The sequence below is a fragment of the Balaenoptera ricei genome, chromosome 9 (genome assembly GCF_028023285.1).
Source record: "Balaenoptera ricei isolate mBalRic1 chromosome 9, mBalRic1.hap2, whole genome shotgun sequence".
Classification (NCBI taxonomy): Eukaryota; Metazoa; Chordata; class Mammalia; order Artiodactyla; family Balaenopteridae; genus Balaenoptera; species Balaenoptera ricei.
In genome coordinates, this window is record NC_082647.1 from 112,449,691 (window position 1) to 112,467,201 (window position 17,511).

At 47.5% G+C, this 17,511-nt stretch overlaps 1 protein-coding gene across 4 annotated transcripts in view; it reads right to left on the reverse strand.

Moving 5' to 3' along the window:
- The window catches only part of IKZF1 (IKAROS family zinc finger 1), an 86,911-nt gene that overhangs the window by 13,986 nt on the left and 55,414 nt on the right, over positions 1–17,511 (reverse strand). For 2 of the 4 annotated variants that reach the window (XM_059932914.1, XM_059932913.1), the window contains exons 4-5: positions 7,382–7,642; positions 1,577–1,744 (exon numbers count right to left, since the gene is read on the reverse strand). In XM_059932914.1, coding sequence (XP_059788897.1) covers positions 1,577–1,744; positions 7,382–7,642 — 429 coding nt within the window. The remainder of the gene's footprint in view (positions 1–1,576; positions 1,745–7,381; positions 7,643–17,511) is intronic. The other 2 variants (XM_059932916.1, XM_059932915.1) reach the window with 1 other exon arrangement.

Below are 17,511 nucleotides of genomic sequence, written 5' to 3' on the forward strand. Positions count from 1 at the left end.
TGGCTCCTTTCTCGGAAGATTTTGAGAAGCTTTCCCACACCATCCCAGTTTTCTAAGAGCATTTGGGAGCCTCCTCCACGCTGACGGTCAGGAAGGAGGTCAGAAGGAGGGGAGATGGCCGGGCCGAGCATCTGAGAACCAGAGCTGCCGGGACCCGCCCCCCCACTGTCCCTGTGGCCTTCCGCTGACTCCCTGCAGGCACCACCCACCAGAGGAGGACCCCCTCCCCACAACACTTGTAAATGCCCAGCACCTCCCTTTCCAGGGCCACACGCTCACTGGGAACTTTCCCGAAGGTGAGCCTAGAGACTCGCCCTGTGGCTGGGCCCAAGCCCTGCCTCCTCCTGGATGGACACCTCCCGCCCGAGGCTGACTGTCCCCTCCCTGCACTCCCGCTGTCCCCTCGGAGGCTCGCACCACGGTACCCGGCACACGCTGGGGCTCCGTCATCTCCTCCCTGGGGTGCTCGGTAAATGTGTGACGAGGAAGCGGCCCCAACCCTGGCACCAACTACACCCGTCACGTCTGGGGGAGAGTGGCCTGAGCGCAAGCCAACCTTCCCCAAGGACACACAGCCCCTCCTCTGGTGGAGGCGCCTCGTGCTGCTGTCCTGGGGGCGTCGGGGGGAGCTGGTCTACAGCCTCTTCCTCTCCCACCGCAGGTCTGGACAGTCCGGACAGTGAGCTCCCTGAGGGCAGGGGTGAGGGCCCATCACCTCCTGCTCTCGGGGCTGGGAAGGGCGTGATGTCAGATGCCCCTGCGGGCTGGCGTGCTGGCACAGCACACAGGCCCCACCCCGTCTTCCTCTGACCTGGAAGATTACGGGGCCCCTGGATCACGAAACACCAAGGCAGCTTCTCCGGGGGCAGAAGATCCAGTCTACTCAGAGGTGGATCTGTGCTCTCAGGCTGGAGTGCTTCGAATATTGTGGGACATTCTCGCTTACCATGACCTTGCTGAGACCCTGATTACTCAGGATGCATTTACTAAAATCTCGCAACAGCCCCAAACTGGCCTCTCCCACGGAGGCCTCGGCTGGCCTCTGGCGTGACCGTTGCACTTGGGACCAGTCGGGAGCGCGCCCCCAGGGAACAGGCAACACCAGTCAGGACAGAATCACCTTATCTACCACCTTTGCAAAGAAAAGTAGCCCCATGATGACTCCCGAAACGCTCGGCGTGAAACAGTAGCGAGGGTGACTTAACAGTCAACACTGAGAGACGTATCTGGGAACCTGGGGGCGTTAGCAGCACACTCAGGACAAGCACGAGCTGGCAAAACCCTTTAAAAGAGAAACCCACTTACCTGACACCAGGGAACGAGGAGGCCTCTTTTGAAATACTCTACCTAAGATGACACGTGTGCATGCGTGTGTGTGCGCGCGCACATGTGTGCGTTAAGTTTCCCCGCCCAGTTCCTCCGGTCCGTTGGGAAATCAGAGCACATGGGGGAGGGCACTGCTGTCTCCGTCAGGTGCAGCCGATGCCCGAGGGAGCGGTGTCCTGGGAGCAGGGCATCCCTGAGAGGATGCCAGGCAGTCCCCAAGCCGAGCCCCGCCTGCGCCCGGAGGACCTACCAGAGTGCGTCCTCAGGTGGCCGGTGAGGGCGTCCCGCCGGCGACATGCGTAGTTGCAGAGGTGGCACTTGAAGGGCTTCTCGCCCGAGTGAAGCTTGATGTGCCGGAGCAGGTTGCCCTTCTGCGTGAAGGAGGCCCCACACTGGTTGCACTGGAAAGGCCGCTCTCCTGCGGGGACGAGAAGGGAGCCGGTGAGAGCGGGACTCAGCGCTGGGACGAGGGGAGGACGTGGCGAGAAAGTTGTTTCCCGCGGGCCCGGTGACTTCCACCGGCTGCAGGTTTGATAGAACATGAGGCTTTCAGACTCAACCTGCCAGTTCCTTAACGCTTCACTGCTTGGGTCAATTTGATCTGAAAATCTAATTTTTTTCCCCTAAATCAGAATGGCACATCACAATGCAAATTCAAACTCATTTAAATAAAGTGACTGCAACATTTTGTGATGAAGAGCCACTCTTCCTGATCAGCAGTTTTGGAATAAACCAATATCCAATTTTGCGTGTTGTGGCATTTGGTGGGGCTTTTAATGTGGCTTTTTTCAAAGGGTCTTTAAAATATGCCACTGAAGCAGCAAAATAAAAAGGAAACTCATTAAAAATGCATTTCAGGATCACAAGTTCATTTCAGCGTTACATTCTTATATTTAAATGAAAGGCACTTCATTATAACAGTTATAATAACTTCTTTTCATTTACATTTTCCCTGTATTTTCCCTTTCAATTTCTTCTCCATTACCTGTCTGTCCCTATGCAGGCAAATCAGGAAAGAGACAGACAGAGTGTGAGGGTGGGAGAGAGAGAGAGAGAAAGAGAAAGATTGAATAAAATGAGAAGTTGAGAAACTGGAGGGAAGGTCTGCACCGTCCAAAGAAAAGTCCCGAATCTCCCCGTGGTGCTGCCTCAAAATCTGACCTGCACTGAGGTTTCTGGCTTTTTGCTTTCCTCACAATCCTACAACCTGGAAGCTAGTATTGATCTATCCATATTCATAGAAGACAGTTATATTTTCAGTACAAATATTCTAAGAGGTGCAATTTAGTTGTCATTAGGAATTCTTTCAGGGGTGGCACTGCTGGAGTGGTGACAAAAACAAAAATAACAAAAAAACCACTGGACCCTCTGCTGTGTGTCAGCTCATGTCCCCAAACTCTGAATCCAACAAAGGAATAAACAGGCATCTGTACTCAAGAAATATGCTATTGAGTAGTCATAGGTCTCAGAATCTAAAATCGGTGAACATTTTTATTTAACTCTCAATTAAAAGAGGGATATATTTGTCATGTTTAAGTAAGCATTAAAGCTCTTTTAAAACCAAATGCTTTTTTTTCCTTTTTTTTTTTAAGAAGAGCTCTGTATGACCACAATATCTGGTGTTGAGATACCATGAAAATGCACTTCCTATTAACAATTTTTTCTTCAGAAAGAAGAATGTGTTAAAATGTACAGTCAATTTTCCCAATAGGCTCGCATGATTTTGGTGAACAAGACAGCACTTAGCAAAAGCGATTAAGTAGAAGCATATCTGGTACTCTTAAAATCTACACCAGATTAAATTTAAAAGTCTATATTGGCCTCTGGATTTCATGACTACCATCATTCTTAATTTTAACTGGGCAGGACAGATGTGCTACTGGAAACACTGAAACTACTTTACAGTGATATTCAATTATAGACCATTTGGAATCTTGACACTAACCACAATATATTCAGAATTTTCCCAAATCTAGATCTAGATTGGACTTGGCTGAGCAGAGGAAGCCCAGCAGGTGGGAAGGTGATTATAAAAGTAACTAACTACCTAAATCTCTGAGTTAGGAGGCCACACTGGATGAGACTAAAATAGCTGATAGCCAGGGAGCCCCAAGGAGCGTCCAATAGAGATTGTTAATTACCTACTAGAAACACTTCTGAGCCTTCACACACACACACACACACACACACACACACACACACACACACGCACACACACACGTGTGTGGCTGCTGTCCTTAACTCTAAGCAGACAAAAGAAGGAAGAAGAGTCCAGGGCGACCTCGCAGGGGAAAAGCTTCCACCCACTAGCTCTGGCAGGGGGACCCTCAGGCTGGCTGTTCTGGAAAGCTGGGTGTTCTCATGCCACAAAAATGCTCGTGACAAGGATGTGGGCCACTCTTGGTGACCAGCGTGCCTCAGTGTGACCCCACATATTGTGAAGCGTCCCCTCCGTGCTGACGAGGTGCTTGCTGGGCTCCTCCTGAGGTCGGACAGGCTGGAGGGAACGCCGGCTTGGACCCCGCCATCCAGCCAGCGTCTGTGCAGGGTAACCAATCAGCAGAGCGAGAAAGGACAGATCCGCACAGCCATGCGTCCCTTCTGCAGAACAGGGCAGGCAGGAAAGACAGGGGCCGTGTCTTTGAGAGTGCAATCTGTCTTCTGATTTGAGTCATCGGCTCTCGTGTATCCTGCTGGGCTTGGTGTCTTAACCCTGCTGGCAAGATTTCCTGGAAATCTATTTGTTTCTGATTGCTGTGCTGGCATGAATATGTTTCACAGGGCCTGGGGCCTGGAAGACAGCGTTCCCTGAAGTGACAACACAGAGTTCAACTCAAGGTGGTTTCCCTTTGGAGGTGTTAGCAGGAAAGGGATCAGGGCCCTGGAGCTAGCCGACAGGAGACAGCCCACGATACCTGTGTACTTCTGCTGGTGAGCGCTTGGCCCCCGCACGTATACGGCCGATGGTAGCCAACTTAGACCAAGTTCCTCCAAGGCTGTATTCCCTTTTATTTAATTGGGATGAGGGCTTTCATATCATTAATTCAAAATTTAGTTTTTAATCCCAGTAACTCTATAATCTGTCATTTCAGAGACTCCCTATAAGAAATGTCTGAGCTCCTTTTCATAACTTAGTTGGGCAAAAAAGAAAGTTTCCACGGATGCCCACATCATGAAATTTCTGACCCTATATCAGAAGAAAGTGAATTAAAAAATACACTGAACTACAAGGTTTCGCTTGGGCTTATTGCAGCCGTGCCTTGGAGCAGTACCCAGTGCGATGCCGTGTTTATAAAGCACAGTGACTCTGCCTTTTCGCCTTATAGCTGGGAACAGAGAGGGCACAGGGCCGGACAGAATAACCATAATTCAGACACTCTTCTTGATGCTTCCTGTTAAAAATCCCATCATTTAGAATCAGATTACTGCACGTTCCTCTACCACTACCCTCCCTCTGACTCTCCCGTGAGCCCTCAGAGGTTGGCGGGAAAGTGTTACTATGACGCTTGAGTTTAAAAAAATGAAACTGAGCAGCAAAACTGGGGAAGTGAAATGGTGGCCTCAATGGACCACTCATACAAGGGCAGCCCTGGCCCCTCTCAGAGGTGGTGATGTGGGAGATTGCCCCGGACAGCTGCAGTCCTCCAGAAGGAAACCCCAGTGCGCCCATCCCACTCGGTGACGGCAGGTGCAAGTCCTGGCTTCTGGGGGGACATTAGGTGGAGCCCAGGCTCCCCGACGAAGGGCCCCCTGAAATGGCACTGTTTCCGGCCCGCTATCAACTGCACGTCCCACCACCTACGGATGCTCTGAGTCCCTGCTCCAGCTCCCAGTGTCCTCTGGGTCTGGACCAGAGTCTGCATTTTCACAGGACACCCCAGTGATTTATGGGGACTTGACGTGTTAGAGAATTCAGGATGGGGTCGGTGATTAGCAAAGCATGTCTTTCTGATACATTCCACTCCGATTCCAGGAAAGTGGAAACCTTCTAGCATGTCTCTTTATTCAAACCTAGTTTGGCCAAACTATTTCTATATTGACCTATGACTATATTTATGCAAAGTGGAAAAGCATTATGAAAGCAAATCAGGAGTTCCTTGTTTCATTTTTTTTTTTTTTTAAATAAAAGTCAAGGCAGGAACCATAAAACTGATGGTCTCTATGTCCCTTTTTCTGGAATGAACTTGTTCTGTAAGCGAAAGACTCCACCTGTTGGCACCTACTTGGCCCGTAGCCACTATTTGTGGGCAGAAGTGGGCAGCAAACAGCCGGTCTACTCTGCATATCTATACTTGGTGGGTTTATTCATTAAATGCAATTATTCTTTTTATCAAGGCAGGCAGTCATTATATTTTGGCCATTTAGTATGCCAGCATTTCATTCAGTTATCAAATATTTATTGAAGAGAACTTTCACCGTATAGTCAGGTTTTACATGAATTAGCAGGAAAGTAATTCATTTGTGAGGTCTATTCCTCCATCAGGAATGAATTCATATGGGTCCCGGTGTATCCTGTGAAGGGTCTCTCACCACGTAACCTACCTTCACGTTAATTTCCACCTCATTACAAATCGGGGAGCCTGACTATTCGCCTGCGAGCTTCCCTTGGGGCTGGATGTGGCGGGGACATTTCACTGGATAATTGGAGGATTAAGAGGCACATTAGGAAACGCAACGTTTGCTAAATTGTAGAAGTTAAGTTTTTACCGAAAATGAATGTTGATTGAAAATAAACATATTTTACGGTTTTCCAGATGTATGACAAACAGAAATTATTTTGGGAACTGCCTGATTCAAATACAAAAATGACAACTCCACAAAGGTCCGCATTTCCTGACAACCCAGCTGTTTTGCTCCATGAATTTTCTGAGTTCCTGCTTCAGTTTTGATAATCAGATAAGCGTTGGGCCCCTGGGGAGAATCACAGGAGGCTGCGATCTTCTTCCTGACTTCCCTGAGCCAGCTTACAAAACCCACTCTACCTCCTCAGTCTGCTTTTGTCGGCTCGTTTTTCTCCTCTTGTGGAGAACAGGGGCAGACGCTGGCTTTATGATGACCTAAGATGCCACCTACCAGGGCAGGGTATGTTTTATGTCCAAACTTTCAGTGACCACTGGAGTTGGCACATTTATTGTGTTGTTTCCACCTTTCGGGCAGAAGGGTAAAGTTTCTGTTCAATTCAGAAGACACCTTACGCATGCAGTTTAGGTAAGATGTGACCTGTTAACATTTTATTTTGAAGACTGTCTAGTGCCATTTGTGGTGACAGCCCTGGTGGGGACACCCGTGACTGGTCACCCACCAGGACTGTGCACCCTGGGGGATGTGGACGGGGCAGAACGGAGACCCTATTCCTCCAGCCCCCGATGTGAGAACATGTCAGGAGCCTGGGTGCAGCCATCAGACACAAGATTGTCTGCATCCCTTCATTTCTGGACACAGAATACTGTTTTCTACTGCCAAAGCCTCCATTGCCCCGTCCACTAGGACAGGGGTTTGGGTATTAAATTCTTTACCAGTTTGAGATAGAAACTAGTGGCAACCAAACCGTCTTGGTGGGAGTGTCACCTGCTGGAGGATAAGCCATCTGCAAACAGAACTCTTTCTGGAAGACTAAATTTTGCTGCTATTCCATCATTCAACGAATGTTTCTAAAAATCAAGCCTTGTCAGTTTGGATACCCCCAACCTGCATATTTGACTCATGGTTTCTCAGTGGAAAATTGGAGGAGTAGATTTCAGTGTATCAGTCTCCTCTTATCTTGCTTTGTCTCGTTTTTTTAAGGGTGAGCTACCTGACAGCCCCACCGCCAATATTTAGAGAGTATGCTCTCAGGCCCTCGTCAGAACTTGCATACCTGTTTCCTTTACTTTTTGTTTATGGCTTTAATATATAGGATCGAATTGGTGCATGTTTGGAAGCACTTTTCTGAATACTGTTCCCGAATGGGGAGGCTACGCCTCACTCAGGACCCTCAGCCGGGAAGGGCCCTGTCCTCTGCGACACCCCGTGGGCCCCTCCGGGCCGCCGAAGGAGGAACTCCGCCAGGCCTTACCAGTGTGGCTTCTTTTGTGGACCATGAGCACATTGGGGCCGATGCAAATTATCCCACAGACATCACACTTTAGTTTGCCGTTAGGAAGTCGAATGCCCCCAGCTCCTGACAAAGCTTTGCTGCCTTGGACACCGTGGGAGCCATTCATTTTCTCTCCGGAGGCATCGAGCATCCGTAAGTCCTCCGCACACTCTTCCCCATTCACTTCACAGGCACGCCCATTCTCTTCATCACTCTGAGTCTCTACTTTAACATTACCAGCTGAAAGAGACAATACAACACAGGGGGCCGCTCAGTGTCATCGCAAAAACAGAACAGAAGAGCACAGCAGCAGAGACAACCCGGCGGGAGCGGCACCTTCTAAACACAGGTTCTGGGCGGCTGACACCAGGGGACAGTGGCCCGGGCTCTGGACCCACCGGCCCACAGGGGGCTGTGATACATGGCGGCAAGCATCACGGGTTTGGGACCCTTGTCTGCCCTCTCTGTAGGTCCGAAGGGCAGACGGTGAAAAGCATGGAATTTATAAATTCTCGCTTTAGACTGGGTGTGTGTGGGGGGACCTCCATGCAGGGTAAGGTCATCGGGTCCGCTGTGACAGCCTGGGCCCCTCTGGAGTGACCTGAGGCCAAGTTCGACACCCTGTGAGCCAGCAGACCCCTCACGCCAGAAGGTGAGTACTGATCACGTAGCCCCCCCAGGTGTGGGACCATGTTTGGCAAAACCCCCTAAGAAGCACTTATCTAGCCTGGAAAAGTCCCCTTGAGCATAAGGATAAGCATAAGCTACCTTTCCTTCGTTCATGTATTAATAAACGTGCAGACAAAACTCAGCAAACGCGCTCAGATTGCTGACCAAAGATTCCTGAAAGAGTTTTGTTTGTTTGTTTCTTCGGCACGTGATCACTCTAAACCCTTTTTATTCCATGATGAAAATAAAACCTGTGTCCTAAAGTAGTGCCATGATTTCTCAGGTTTCTTCCAGTTGCTGAAGGGTTGACCAGCCTGGATGGTGAACGTAACAGATCTGCACTAGCTTTTCAGAAAGTAAGACTCGTGTGTGCATGGGGGTGAAGGGCTCCTGGTAATAGTACAATAACAACTGTCCACTCTGCATTTAGAGTCATTATTTCTGCCATTCATGTATTTTTCTTGGTAAAGAAGATAGTCATTTGGTTTGCATTCTTCTGAAACACCAACTGAAGATGGATGGCTGAATCCAATATTATAACGACCGGGAGAAACTGCAGTTACACTGAAAGCCCTCACGTTCCTCACAGTCTCTAGAGATGAATAAGAGGAAGCTGACCTCTCCCAGCCGCTGGAGACACGGAACCAAGTCCTACCGACATGGCGAGCTCAGGAGACGAGACAGGTAAGGAGGGTAGCTGTGCCATCCTGTGAAGGTGCTTCACCCCTGAGCCCTCTGGAATCACGTTCTCAAAGCTAACTCACTAGGGCCTCCCTGCCCACTGGGTTCTGCTGAGGAATGCTCAAAGCCCTCTGCACTCCTTCACCAGGGTTATTTTTAATCATCTGTCTCATGGCTTTTGAAAATGAGATGGGGCCAGTTCAGAGCACAGCGGGGCAAATGACTGTAGGTGTGGCAGGTTCTCCAGCGCCCGGAGCTGGGACCCAGGGCGCAGGCCAAGGACCCTGTGGACGGAGGAAGGGAACCATGCAGATGAACAAGCGTCGGCATAATTCCCTTCGCCGATCTTCCTGCACTCAGCTCCAGGTCATAAGTTTAGAGGCAACCCGCTCGATGGAACTGACTCTTGCTTTCTCCAAAACACACCTCAGTATAGGACTTATTAACACTTGCCCCAAACTCCCACCTGTTCTGCATTAAGAAGACAGGTGTGTGTGTGACCGTCTGGTGGCCCTGTGGCTTGTGCCGATGATGAAGTGCGGGCCCTTGCTGGCGAGGAACAGGACAGCAGGGGAGCTTCGGGCGACCTGAGGTTTCCGCCATCAGGACACACGTCCCGGTCCCGCGGGCAGCCTGCTGGCAGAGCAGGTAAAGCGCGTCAGGAGTGAACGGGATGAGGACAGCGGGAGTGAAAACTGAGGGACGGATGTCACCTTCAATGTCACAGACGCCCTCAAGCCAGAAGCCTTGACACCAGTCACTCATCTGACAGCAGTTCATGAAGGCGGGACGGCTGCCATGTGACAGCTTCTCTGAGCGTGCTGTTCACAGAGCCGAAAACCAGAGGCTGAAGAGAGCTTATTTTAAATCACCCTCCCATCACTGTGGGTCCCCTCGTACGATTTTAGGTAGATGCGTTTGGTGCCAGAAGAGACCAAACTTGAAGAAGAAAATTGAGTATCCTGTGATGTTCTGGTTTTCGGAAAAAAGGTAGGCAGACCCTCAGACTGGGGGTCCCTGGATCACAGTGGCAAGGTCAAGGCAGCGTAAACAATGGGAACTGGACAGAGCGCTCCAGGTAAGCAAGTGGTAGACGCACTGAGTCACAAGAGACGGAGGCCAGATGCCGGGGATGCAGAGCTGGAAGCATGCCAGAGCTCTGGCGGTGAATTTGAGGCCAGACTGGGACAGGAAAGACCTGTGGCAAGTAAGAGGGGAGAAAGGGGGCCTGAGGGGGCTGGGAGTGGAGGTGAGAACCAGAGGGCAACAGGTCAGCACGGGCTCAGCAGATTCAAGCACGTGTGCATTTTTTCTCAGTGCTGGGGGAAGGTTCCCATCTCTTTGCGGACAAATGCAGGCTGGGTGCTGGTTGCATGGAAGAGGGGCAGAGATGCCCCCCCACCCCTGCGTCTGTGAAAACGGGGCCTCTCGTCTGACGGGGAGGCGAATACAGGCGACATGCGTATTATTGTCGTAGATGATGGAAATCAGGCCATGGAACTGTCTTAAGACATGGCAAACACAGACCAGATCTCAAAGGTCAAAATCTAACAGACATCCATCACTGAAGGTAGAATACACATTTCAGAAACACAAGCTCGGACAGGGGTGTCTTGGCTTCACCACTTCGGTAAATGTGAAAATGGCTGCGGGGGTTTTAGGCGATGATGAGCTTGATTAGTGACGTGGCCTGAGCAAAGGACAGCAGAGGCTGCGGTCTTGGGGGGCCTCTGTTATTGACATCTAGAGTCCCCTGAGCCAGCCAGGCCGGACGCCTCCTTTAAATGGGGGAGTGCAGCCCGGAGAGGGTCAGAAGGAAGGAAGTCGGGGGACGCTGAAGCCCATTCCTAGGGGACATCGAGGGGCCTGGACATGCTCGGCTCAGAGACACAAGCCTCCGGCTGAGAGCAGAGATGCCGCCACCCACCCTGAGCTCCCGAATGAGGGGAAGCAGGAGGAGCGGCAAAGGGGGCATCGGAGGTCCCTCCACGGGGGTCACCCGCCCTGGGAGGCCTCTGAGCAGCCCGAGGGCAGAGGGCAGTAGGCAGGCTCTGGCTGCCAGGCTCCCGGTCAAGGCACCGGAGGGGCGGGCACTGGTGCGGGAAGGCCCTCGGGTCTGAGTGCTGGCGGGCCCGTGATTGTGAACTCCACCCGCCGAGAGTCAGCGGCACCAGCCTTTGCTCCAACCAGTGAAGGAGGAGACTGGGAACAGGTGCTGGAAGTGTATTCAAGCTGTCCGTCTCCTGCAGGTTCACATGCAAACACCCCGGAGCCCACCCAAAGCGACAAGCAGGGTTCCTGCATCTGTCTCTTGAGAACGCCACAGGACCAGCCCCGTCCTTTTCTTTCTTCAGACCCGCCCGTCATCAATTCCAGGAAATGGTCAGTCCTCCCTAACCTGCATTTAGTGTACTGGGGTCCACCCCACAGAGGCTGTCTCTGTGTCCCTCCCCTCCTCTGAATTCCTAAACCACTTCATCGGCTCCGTTTCCTTGGACCCCAAACTGCTTAGCCGCAGTATTGCTTCTGTGAAATGTTATACTCTCCTTGAATACAGGGATTATACTTACAAATACCTTCTAACTCCATCCTCCCACCACTTAGAAAAATGTCAAACTCAGTAAGGTGCTGAATGGAAGTGATTAAATATAGAACATGAAATGGAGACTTCTGTGTTTCTTGACCCCAGAACACTCTGGCTCAGGCCTAACCTTGCAGCCTTTCCACTGACCCCCAGGAGCTATGGACGGGACCCCAATGTCATTATTTAATAAATGTGGCTGCCTGAAGAGTGGATGCCTTCAAATCCTGAGCCAAAAGGCACTTTCCTTCCCAGATGCAATTGAAAATTCGGGAAAATGAAAGTTTCGTTGTTATGTATTTCAGAGGCCTTCTACGTGTTTAGTAACAGGGCAGATCCAGTTGACCCTGGACCCCTGAACCTTAGCACTTAGACAAGTTTAGCAATGAGAGAATCCAGGGAACTTGGGGTCATCGGGGCCTGGGTCTCCTGCCAAGCATCGTACGGCCTCATGAATGATCAAATCATTTTAACGCACAGGAATAATGCACACTGGAAGCCCCGCCTCACAAAGGGGTTCTGTTTCCCCTTCATCTTCTTCTTCCTTTCGAATGTGTCTTTATATTTCCTGGTGAGGTAAATGGTACCCAGACAGCATTTTTCCATTGAAAAGATATCCCCAAGCTGTCACTATGAGTTTAAGCCAGGTAAGCTCAAAATGCTCAATATTTTAAATGAAGAAACAGGAGACAGAAATATTCCTGCAACTGATGACCAGTAAAAATCAAATGGAATAAAAATATTTAAGAGATATCTTGAATGAGGGTAATTAAACGAAAATTTTAGACGCAGAGAACGTGTGTAGAAGTTTTTGCGCTGCCTCTAAAGGATTTATGAAAACTTTCAAGCATTTTTAAGGTTACTGAAACCATTTATTATAACTTATATCATTTAAAATGCAGGGTTTTTTTTCCCTTGCAAAGATGCATGATTAGGAAAACGTTTATCCTTATTTGATGTTTTATGTTTTAAATGGAATGAAATCAGGGAGAGACAAAAGAGGAAGATTATGAAAAAAAGAATGAGTTACAAGCATATTTACATTTTCCTCAGGTAACAAGGGACACAAACTGAGGTAAAGGGGTGTCAAACAGTTTATGTTTTTAATTTTCAAGAAGGAAAAAAAGAGAGATGAGTGAGGAGGACAATTTTCCACTATGACCACTAGGTGGCGATGTTGGCCCAGAACAGTTGGGTTGCTGTTTGGGTGGAGACTTCATCAAGGTCAACAGCCATTTAGTTACAACTTGGGTACGTGGGAGGGGGTGGGGAAGGAAGAGAGAGATACTAATACCTTGTGAACCCAACCGTATAAATATATAGACAGGCAGTGTATTGAAACATGTATCATCTATCTTACAGTATCTCCAAGTATTGTATAGGTAGCAATTTTTTACATATTGAAGTCTTCACCAAAGGATCTGCTCCAATATTACAATATGCTCGAGCCTAAACCTTCCTCAGATTTAATGAAAACATATCTTAGAATGCATTATCTTACTCTTAAGTGCTTTTGAGTTTTTAATATTTCAACAATGTGATTGTTCATCTTGAAATTATATTAGTTATCTGTCCTAGTATAACATTTTATATAATCATACCAGCACACATATACATATATATGCACATACACACATTTATATATATATGCATATAGATCTCACAGAAATAAATGTCAAGCTATTAAAGTTAATTCAAAGGAACATTAGTAAGAGAAAGATCTCTATAACTTTTTTTAACATCTTTATAGGAGTATAATTGCTTTACAATGTTTTGTTAGTTTCTGCTGTATAACAAAGTGAATCAGCTATATGTATACATACATCCCCATATCTCTTCCCTCTTGCGTCTCCCTCCCACCCTCCTTATCCCACCCCCTAGGTGGTCACAAAGCACGGAGCTGATCTCCCTGTGCTATGTGGCTGCTTCCCACTAGCTATCAATTTTACATTTGGTAGTGTATATATGTCCATGCCACTCTCTCACTTCGTCCCAGCTTACCCTTCCCCCTCCCCTCGTCCTCAAGTCCGTTCTCTATACTGGAAAAGCAGTCAATGTAGGTTATGAGAAAAGGGATATCCTTAGGTTGATACTGCTAAACCCTTTAGGTACCAAAGAGTTTTTGATAACTAGGATGTCAGAAACCTACCTTTAACTGCTACTGACACCTTTTAGATTACAGCCTATATTAATAATTGTTACAGTATTAACAAGCATGGCCTGTCTTCTGATGTTGCTTTAATATTAGATAATTTACTAATACAGGCTCTGAAGACTTAAGTCCTAAGGGGGCAACGAACTTGTACCACTTTGAATATTCAGCTCTCTGGACATTTTTAAAAAGCACTTTCCACTCCTTAAAATACTCCTTCAGGGATGTTGCCCAAATATATTTATCATTCATCATCTCTCAATACATAAAAACAGAAAAATGAAATTAACATCTGTGTTTGGTTTGACAGCTCAGATCAGGAGCGTCCCGCACGCAAAAGCACTCAGTGTGTCTGCTCAGGAAGCGAGGACCACGGACTAATGGCCTTGAAGCCCTGCAATTTTTCTCCTCTCGGTTCTGAAATTAATACTTCAGAGCAACAGAAGGACAGTATGTATCCTTCTCCATCCTACAAAACTGTAAAAAGTATCTTGAAAGTATGATGGGTTATTTAACGGTGACAGAAAGTCTGGCCTTTATCGTCATACTCAACAAAGAGGAGATAGTCGTAACATTCGTAACAAAGCTGTTTAACAGCATTAGTAGGGTAACAATTCTGTTGATACTATTGTTACTTCTACCCTTACTATTACTGCATTGCCACCACAAAAAGCACGCTCCATAGTATATCCAGCAGTCTAAAACCAGGCATACATACCTCAGTGTGTAAGAGATGTTCTCGATGATAGATGTTTAATAAACAGCGTGATTGATATTTAGTTTATCTCATTTTTTCAAGTATGAAGGAAGGTGATGAAAAAAGATGCATTCACAACATTTACACTATGGAAACTGAGTATGAAATGAATACACGTTACCATTTTCTAGAAGCAAAGTGTATACTTACGAGAGAAAGAATTGGGAATTATTGCATGAAAATCCCTAAAGCCGTCAGCCCCATAAGCAACTGCAATAGAGAAGGCAAAAAGAAAGCTGGGCTGTAACACCATCTGAGAGACAGAGTAAGAGTTTAAAAGAAAGCATTATTTTTTAAAAGGAAAGTAATATTACTCAAAACCATTATCTAGTTACTAATCTGGTACTGTTAGCCCTCAGACAGAGGGCTGACACCGTAACACAGTGCTTACTCAGAAAGAGGACCCCACTTCCCAGAGGTCTGAGTTCATGGCACTATATCACACAGGCACTGCAGAGCAACGTCTGGTGGGTTGAACATCTTAGGGGCCACAACCTAGAACATTCTAGAACTTCCTCTGCTGAGAAACCCTTTTGGGGAGTTGGTATAAACAGGTCCAAGATCTCAGCATCACAGCAAAGCATCTGACTGCATTGCAAATGTTCTTCCTTCAGCTTTTTCTTAGAAAGTGTTCACAGAAAATTAGAAAATGTTCATGCAACACACTGAGTGGGGAGAAGTTCGTGTTTTCTACCTCAAAACGAGCTACCAATTTCTGTGGGTATTCCTTATCAGCTGCCCTCATGAATACTATCACCACCTCAAATCGCCAAGTTTGTTTGGTTTTATAGGTCATAGCTTTTCAGTGTGTGCCTGTATCTTGAAACTTAATAGATACCGCACATCTCTCTCTCTCTCTCTCTCTCTCTCTCTCACACACACACACACACACACACAGTTTTCTCTGCTGGAGTGACCCCCAGTAACTGTCTGAGTTATGCATACAGAGTAGCTGCTAAATTAAACGTGTTGCTGAACTACTGAATTAGCAGTTTCCTGCAGGAAACAGACCTACTGAAGTTTGCTTAGACCAGTGTTTTCCAAACTTATCTGACCACAGACCCTTCCTTTCTTTTCCTCATGAAAAATTTAGTAAAATACTGGGATAATGGGGAAACAGTTTGGTAGACACTTCCAAAGCTATTCCTTGAAGTCACTACCTTAATTATTTCTTAACAAACCCTTAGTCTTCCTCTATTCCTTTTGTTCCTTGAGCATCCGAATCTAACAGTCACCACCTGTGTCCCACCCAGCAGAGCTGTCATCAGGTGGTCCACCTGGGTGCACCTGTGCTCCATGGTCTGCAGACAGTCAACCATGGGATGCTGACTTCACAGTGACCTTTGCAATTCTATCATCTTCACTGAGTTCTAACCCTTTGTATCGACTTTTGGTACCTCAGTAGCTCTGTGTCATGGGGGTGCTACCATCTCAGATAAGGGAGAAAAGGTCAAGATGTTTTGAAAGGTAAGCATTACCTTTTAAAATCAGGAACATCACAACACATGACGTAATATAAAGTTCCCTGATTAAATGATGTCACTGCCCCAATTCCCTGAGATATGGCTGAGATTGCTGATAGGGGGCTTGGGCGTGACGTGATTTGAAAGTGAACTTCCTGGTGCCCCTTCAGCTACAGGCCATGCGTGATGATGAATAGCATTTATCTAAAAGCTGCCTCGCCAGGAGAAGATGTACACTTGCACAGATCCTGGGTGATCCGAGCGTAAGCCTTAAAGTATGGAATTCTGTCAGAATGCTTTCCATTTCACCCATTACCTTTGAATATAAATAATATTACAGCACATCGTCGGACACTGAATGTTAATCATTTCTCAAGAGCATCAGTTCTTTGCTTAGTATAATTCAAATGAAGTTGAAAGTTGTTGTCCTAAAGATTTGATTCCCTTCAAATTACAAAAAGTTTAAAAAACAAAACAGCTGTAGCTATAAAGTTGTTGTGCTTTCCCCGAGGAAAGCTGAACTGATAAGAATTCACTCTTGCTCGGGTACCATACACGTTCCTGCAGGTACCTACTTCTGAGTTCAGGAAAAGGAGAGCTCCTCACTCCCTGTGGGGAAATGATGCACAGCAGGGAACCGTGAAAACTCACCCTATCCTGCCCCGTCCCGTCTCGTCCCATCTCGTCCCATTTTACTCTGGTCGGTCCAGTGCCTCGGGGAAGGCATTCACCAGGAGCTCTGTAAACACCAGGGACTTACAAGCTCTTTCCACAAGCTGCCTTTTGTCCCCACGAGATCCTTCAAGGCAGGAACTATCATTAGGTCACCAGGGAGGAGGCTGGGGCTTCCAGGAAGCTCTGGAGTTTATCCTCTTGGTGGTGAGCAGGGGCACAGGTGAATCTGAGACCATATGTGATTGACACATAGAGTCAGTACTCCAGACACACACTCTCCCTGCCCTCCTGGACACTCAGCCTTGTCTTCGTTTCCCTAGTAGATTTCACCCCACATTTCAGGCTCTTGTTTCATAAAAAGGTGCAGATACAAACAGATTTAATGAACCTTGTTAAGTTTCCTAAATTTCAGGAAATACATTCTTGTAACCAAGAGCAAATTGAGCTCGTTTGCTAGGAATTTTTATTCCCCAAGTTGTCACGAACATTTTTGTATAAAATGCTGGGAGTGCCTCAGATTTGGAACCCTATTCAGATTGCCAATTGATGACCAATCTGGGAAAAAGGTGAAAGGCCCCAAAACCACACTCTTCAGTTTGCCTTTAGTTGTGCAAATTATAAAGCATATAATTATATACTTCTCACACTGCTGGAACCTTCAGGAGAGATGAAAACATACTTGGGATTTTCAAACCGGGAGAGAGGAAGTCTGTCCACTTCCAAGTCAAAAAAAGACTCTGACGATTTCAGTGTAAACACGTTCAGATTCGTATTTAGGAGAATTTAGAAATGTGCAGTCATGTGACTTTTTAATATATTCTTTAAATCATATTAGCCTGTCGGTCACAGCCAGATCATCAGTCTCTTATTAACTTGTGTAAGTATGGTTTGCAGTGACCTTTGCGATACCTGCAGATCTAGCATTTCAGGGAAGGGCATCCTCACCCTGTCCCCGCCCTAGCGACAGGGTCCCCGAGTGGGCCAGTGGGCAAAGGAGAGGACCAGGGACCTCCTCCCCAGAGCCAAAACCCCAAGGCCATGCTCCTGCTAGAGAGCTGGTTACATTCTGCACAGGTACCAGATCCAGATTCTCTTGAGATTCTGCCACACCCAGACGTTTCTGGGGTGCAT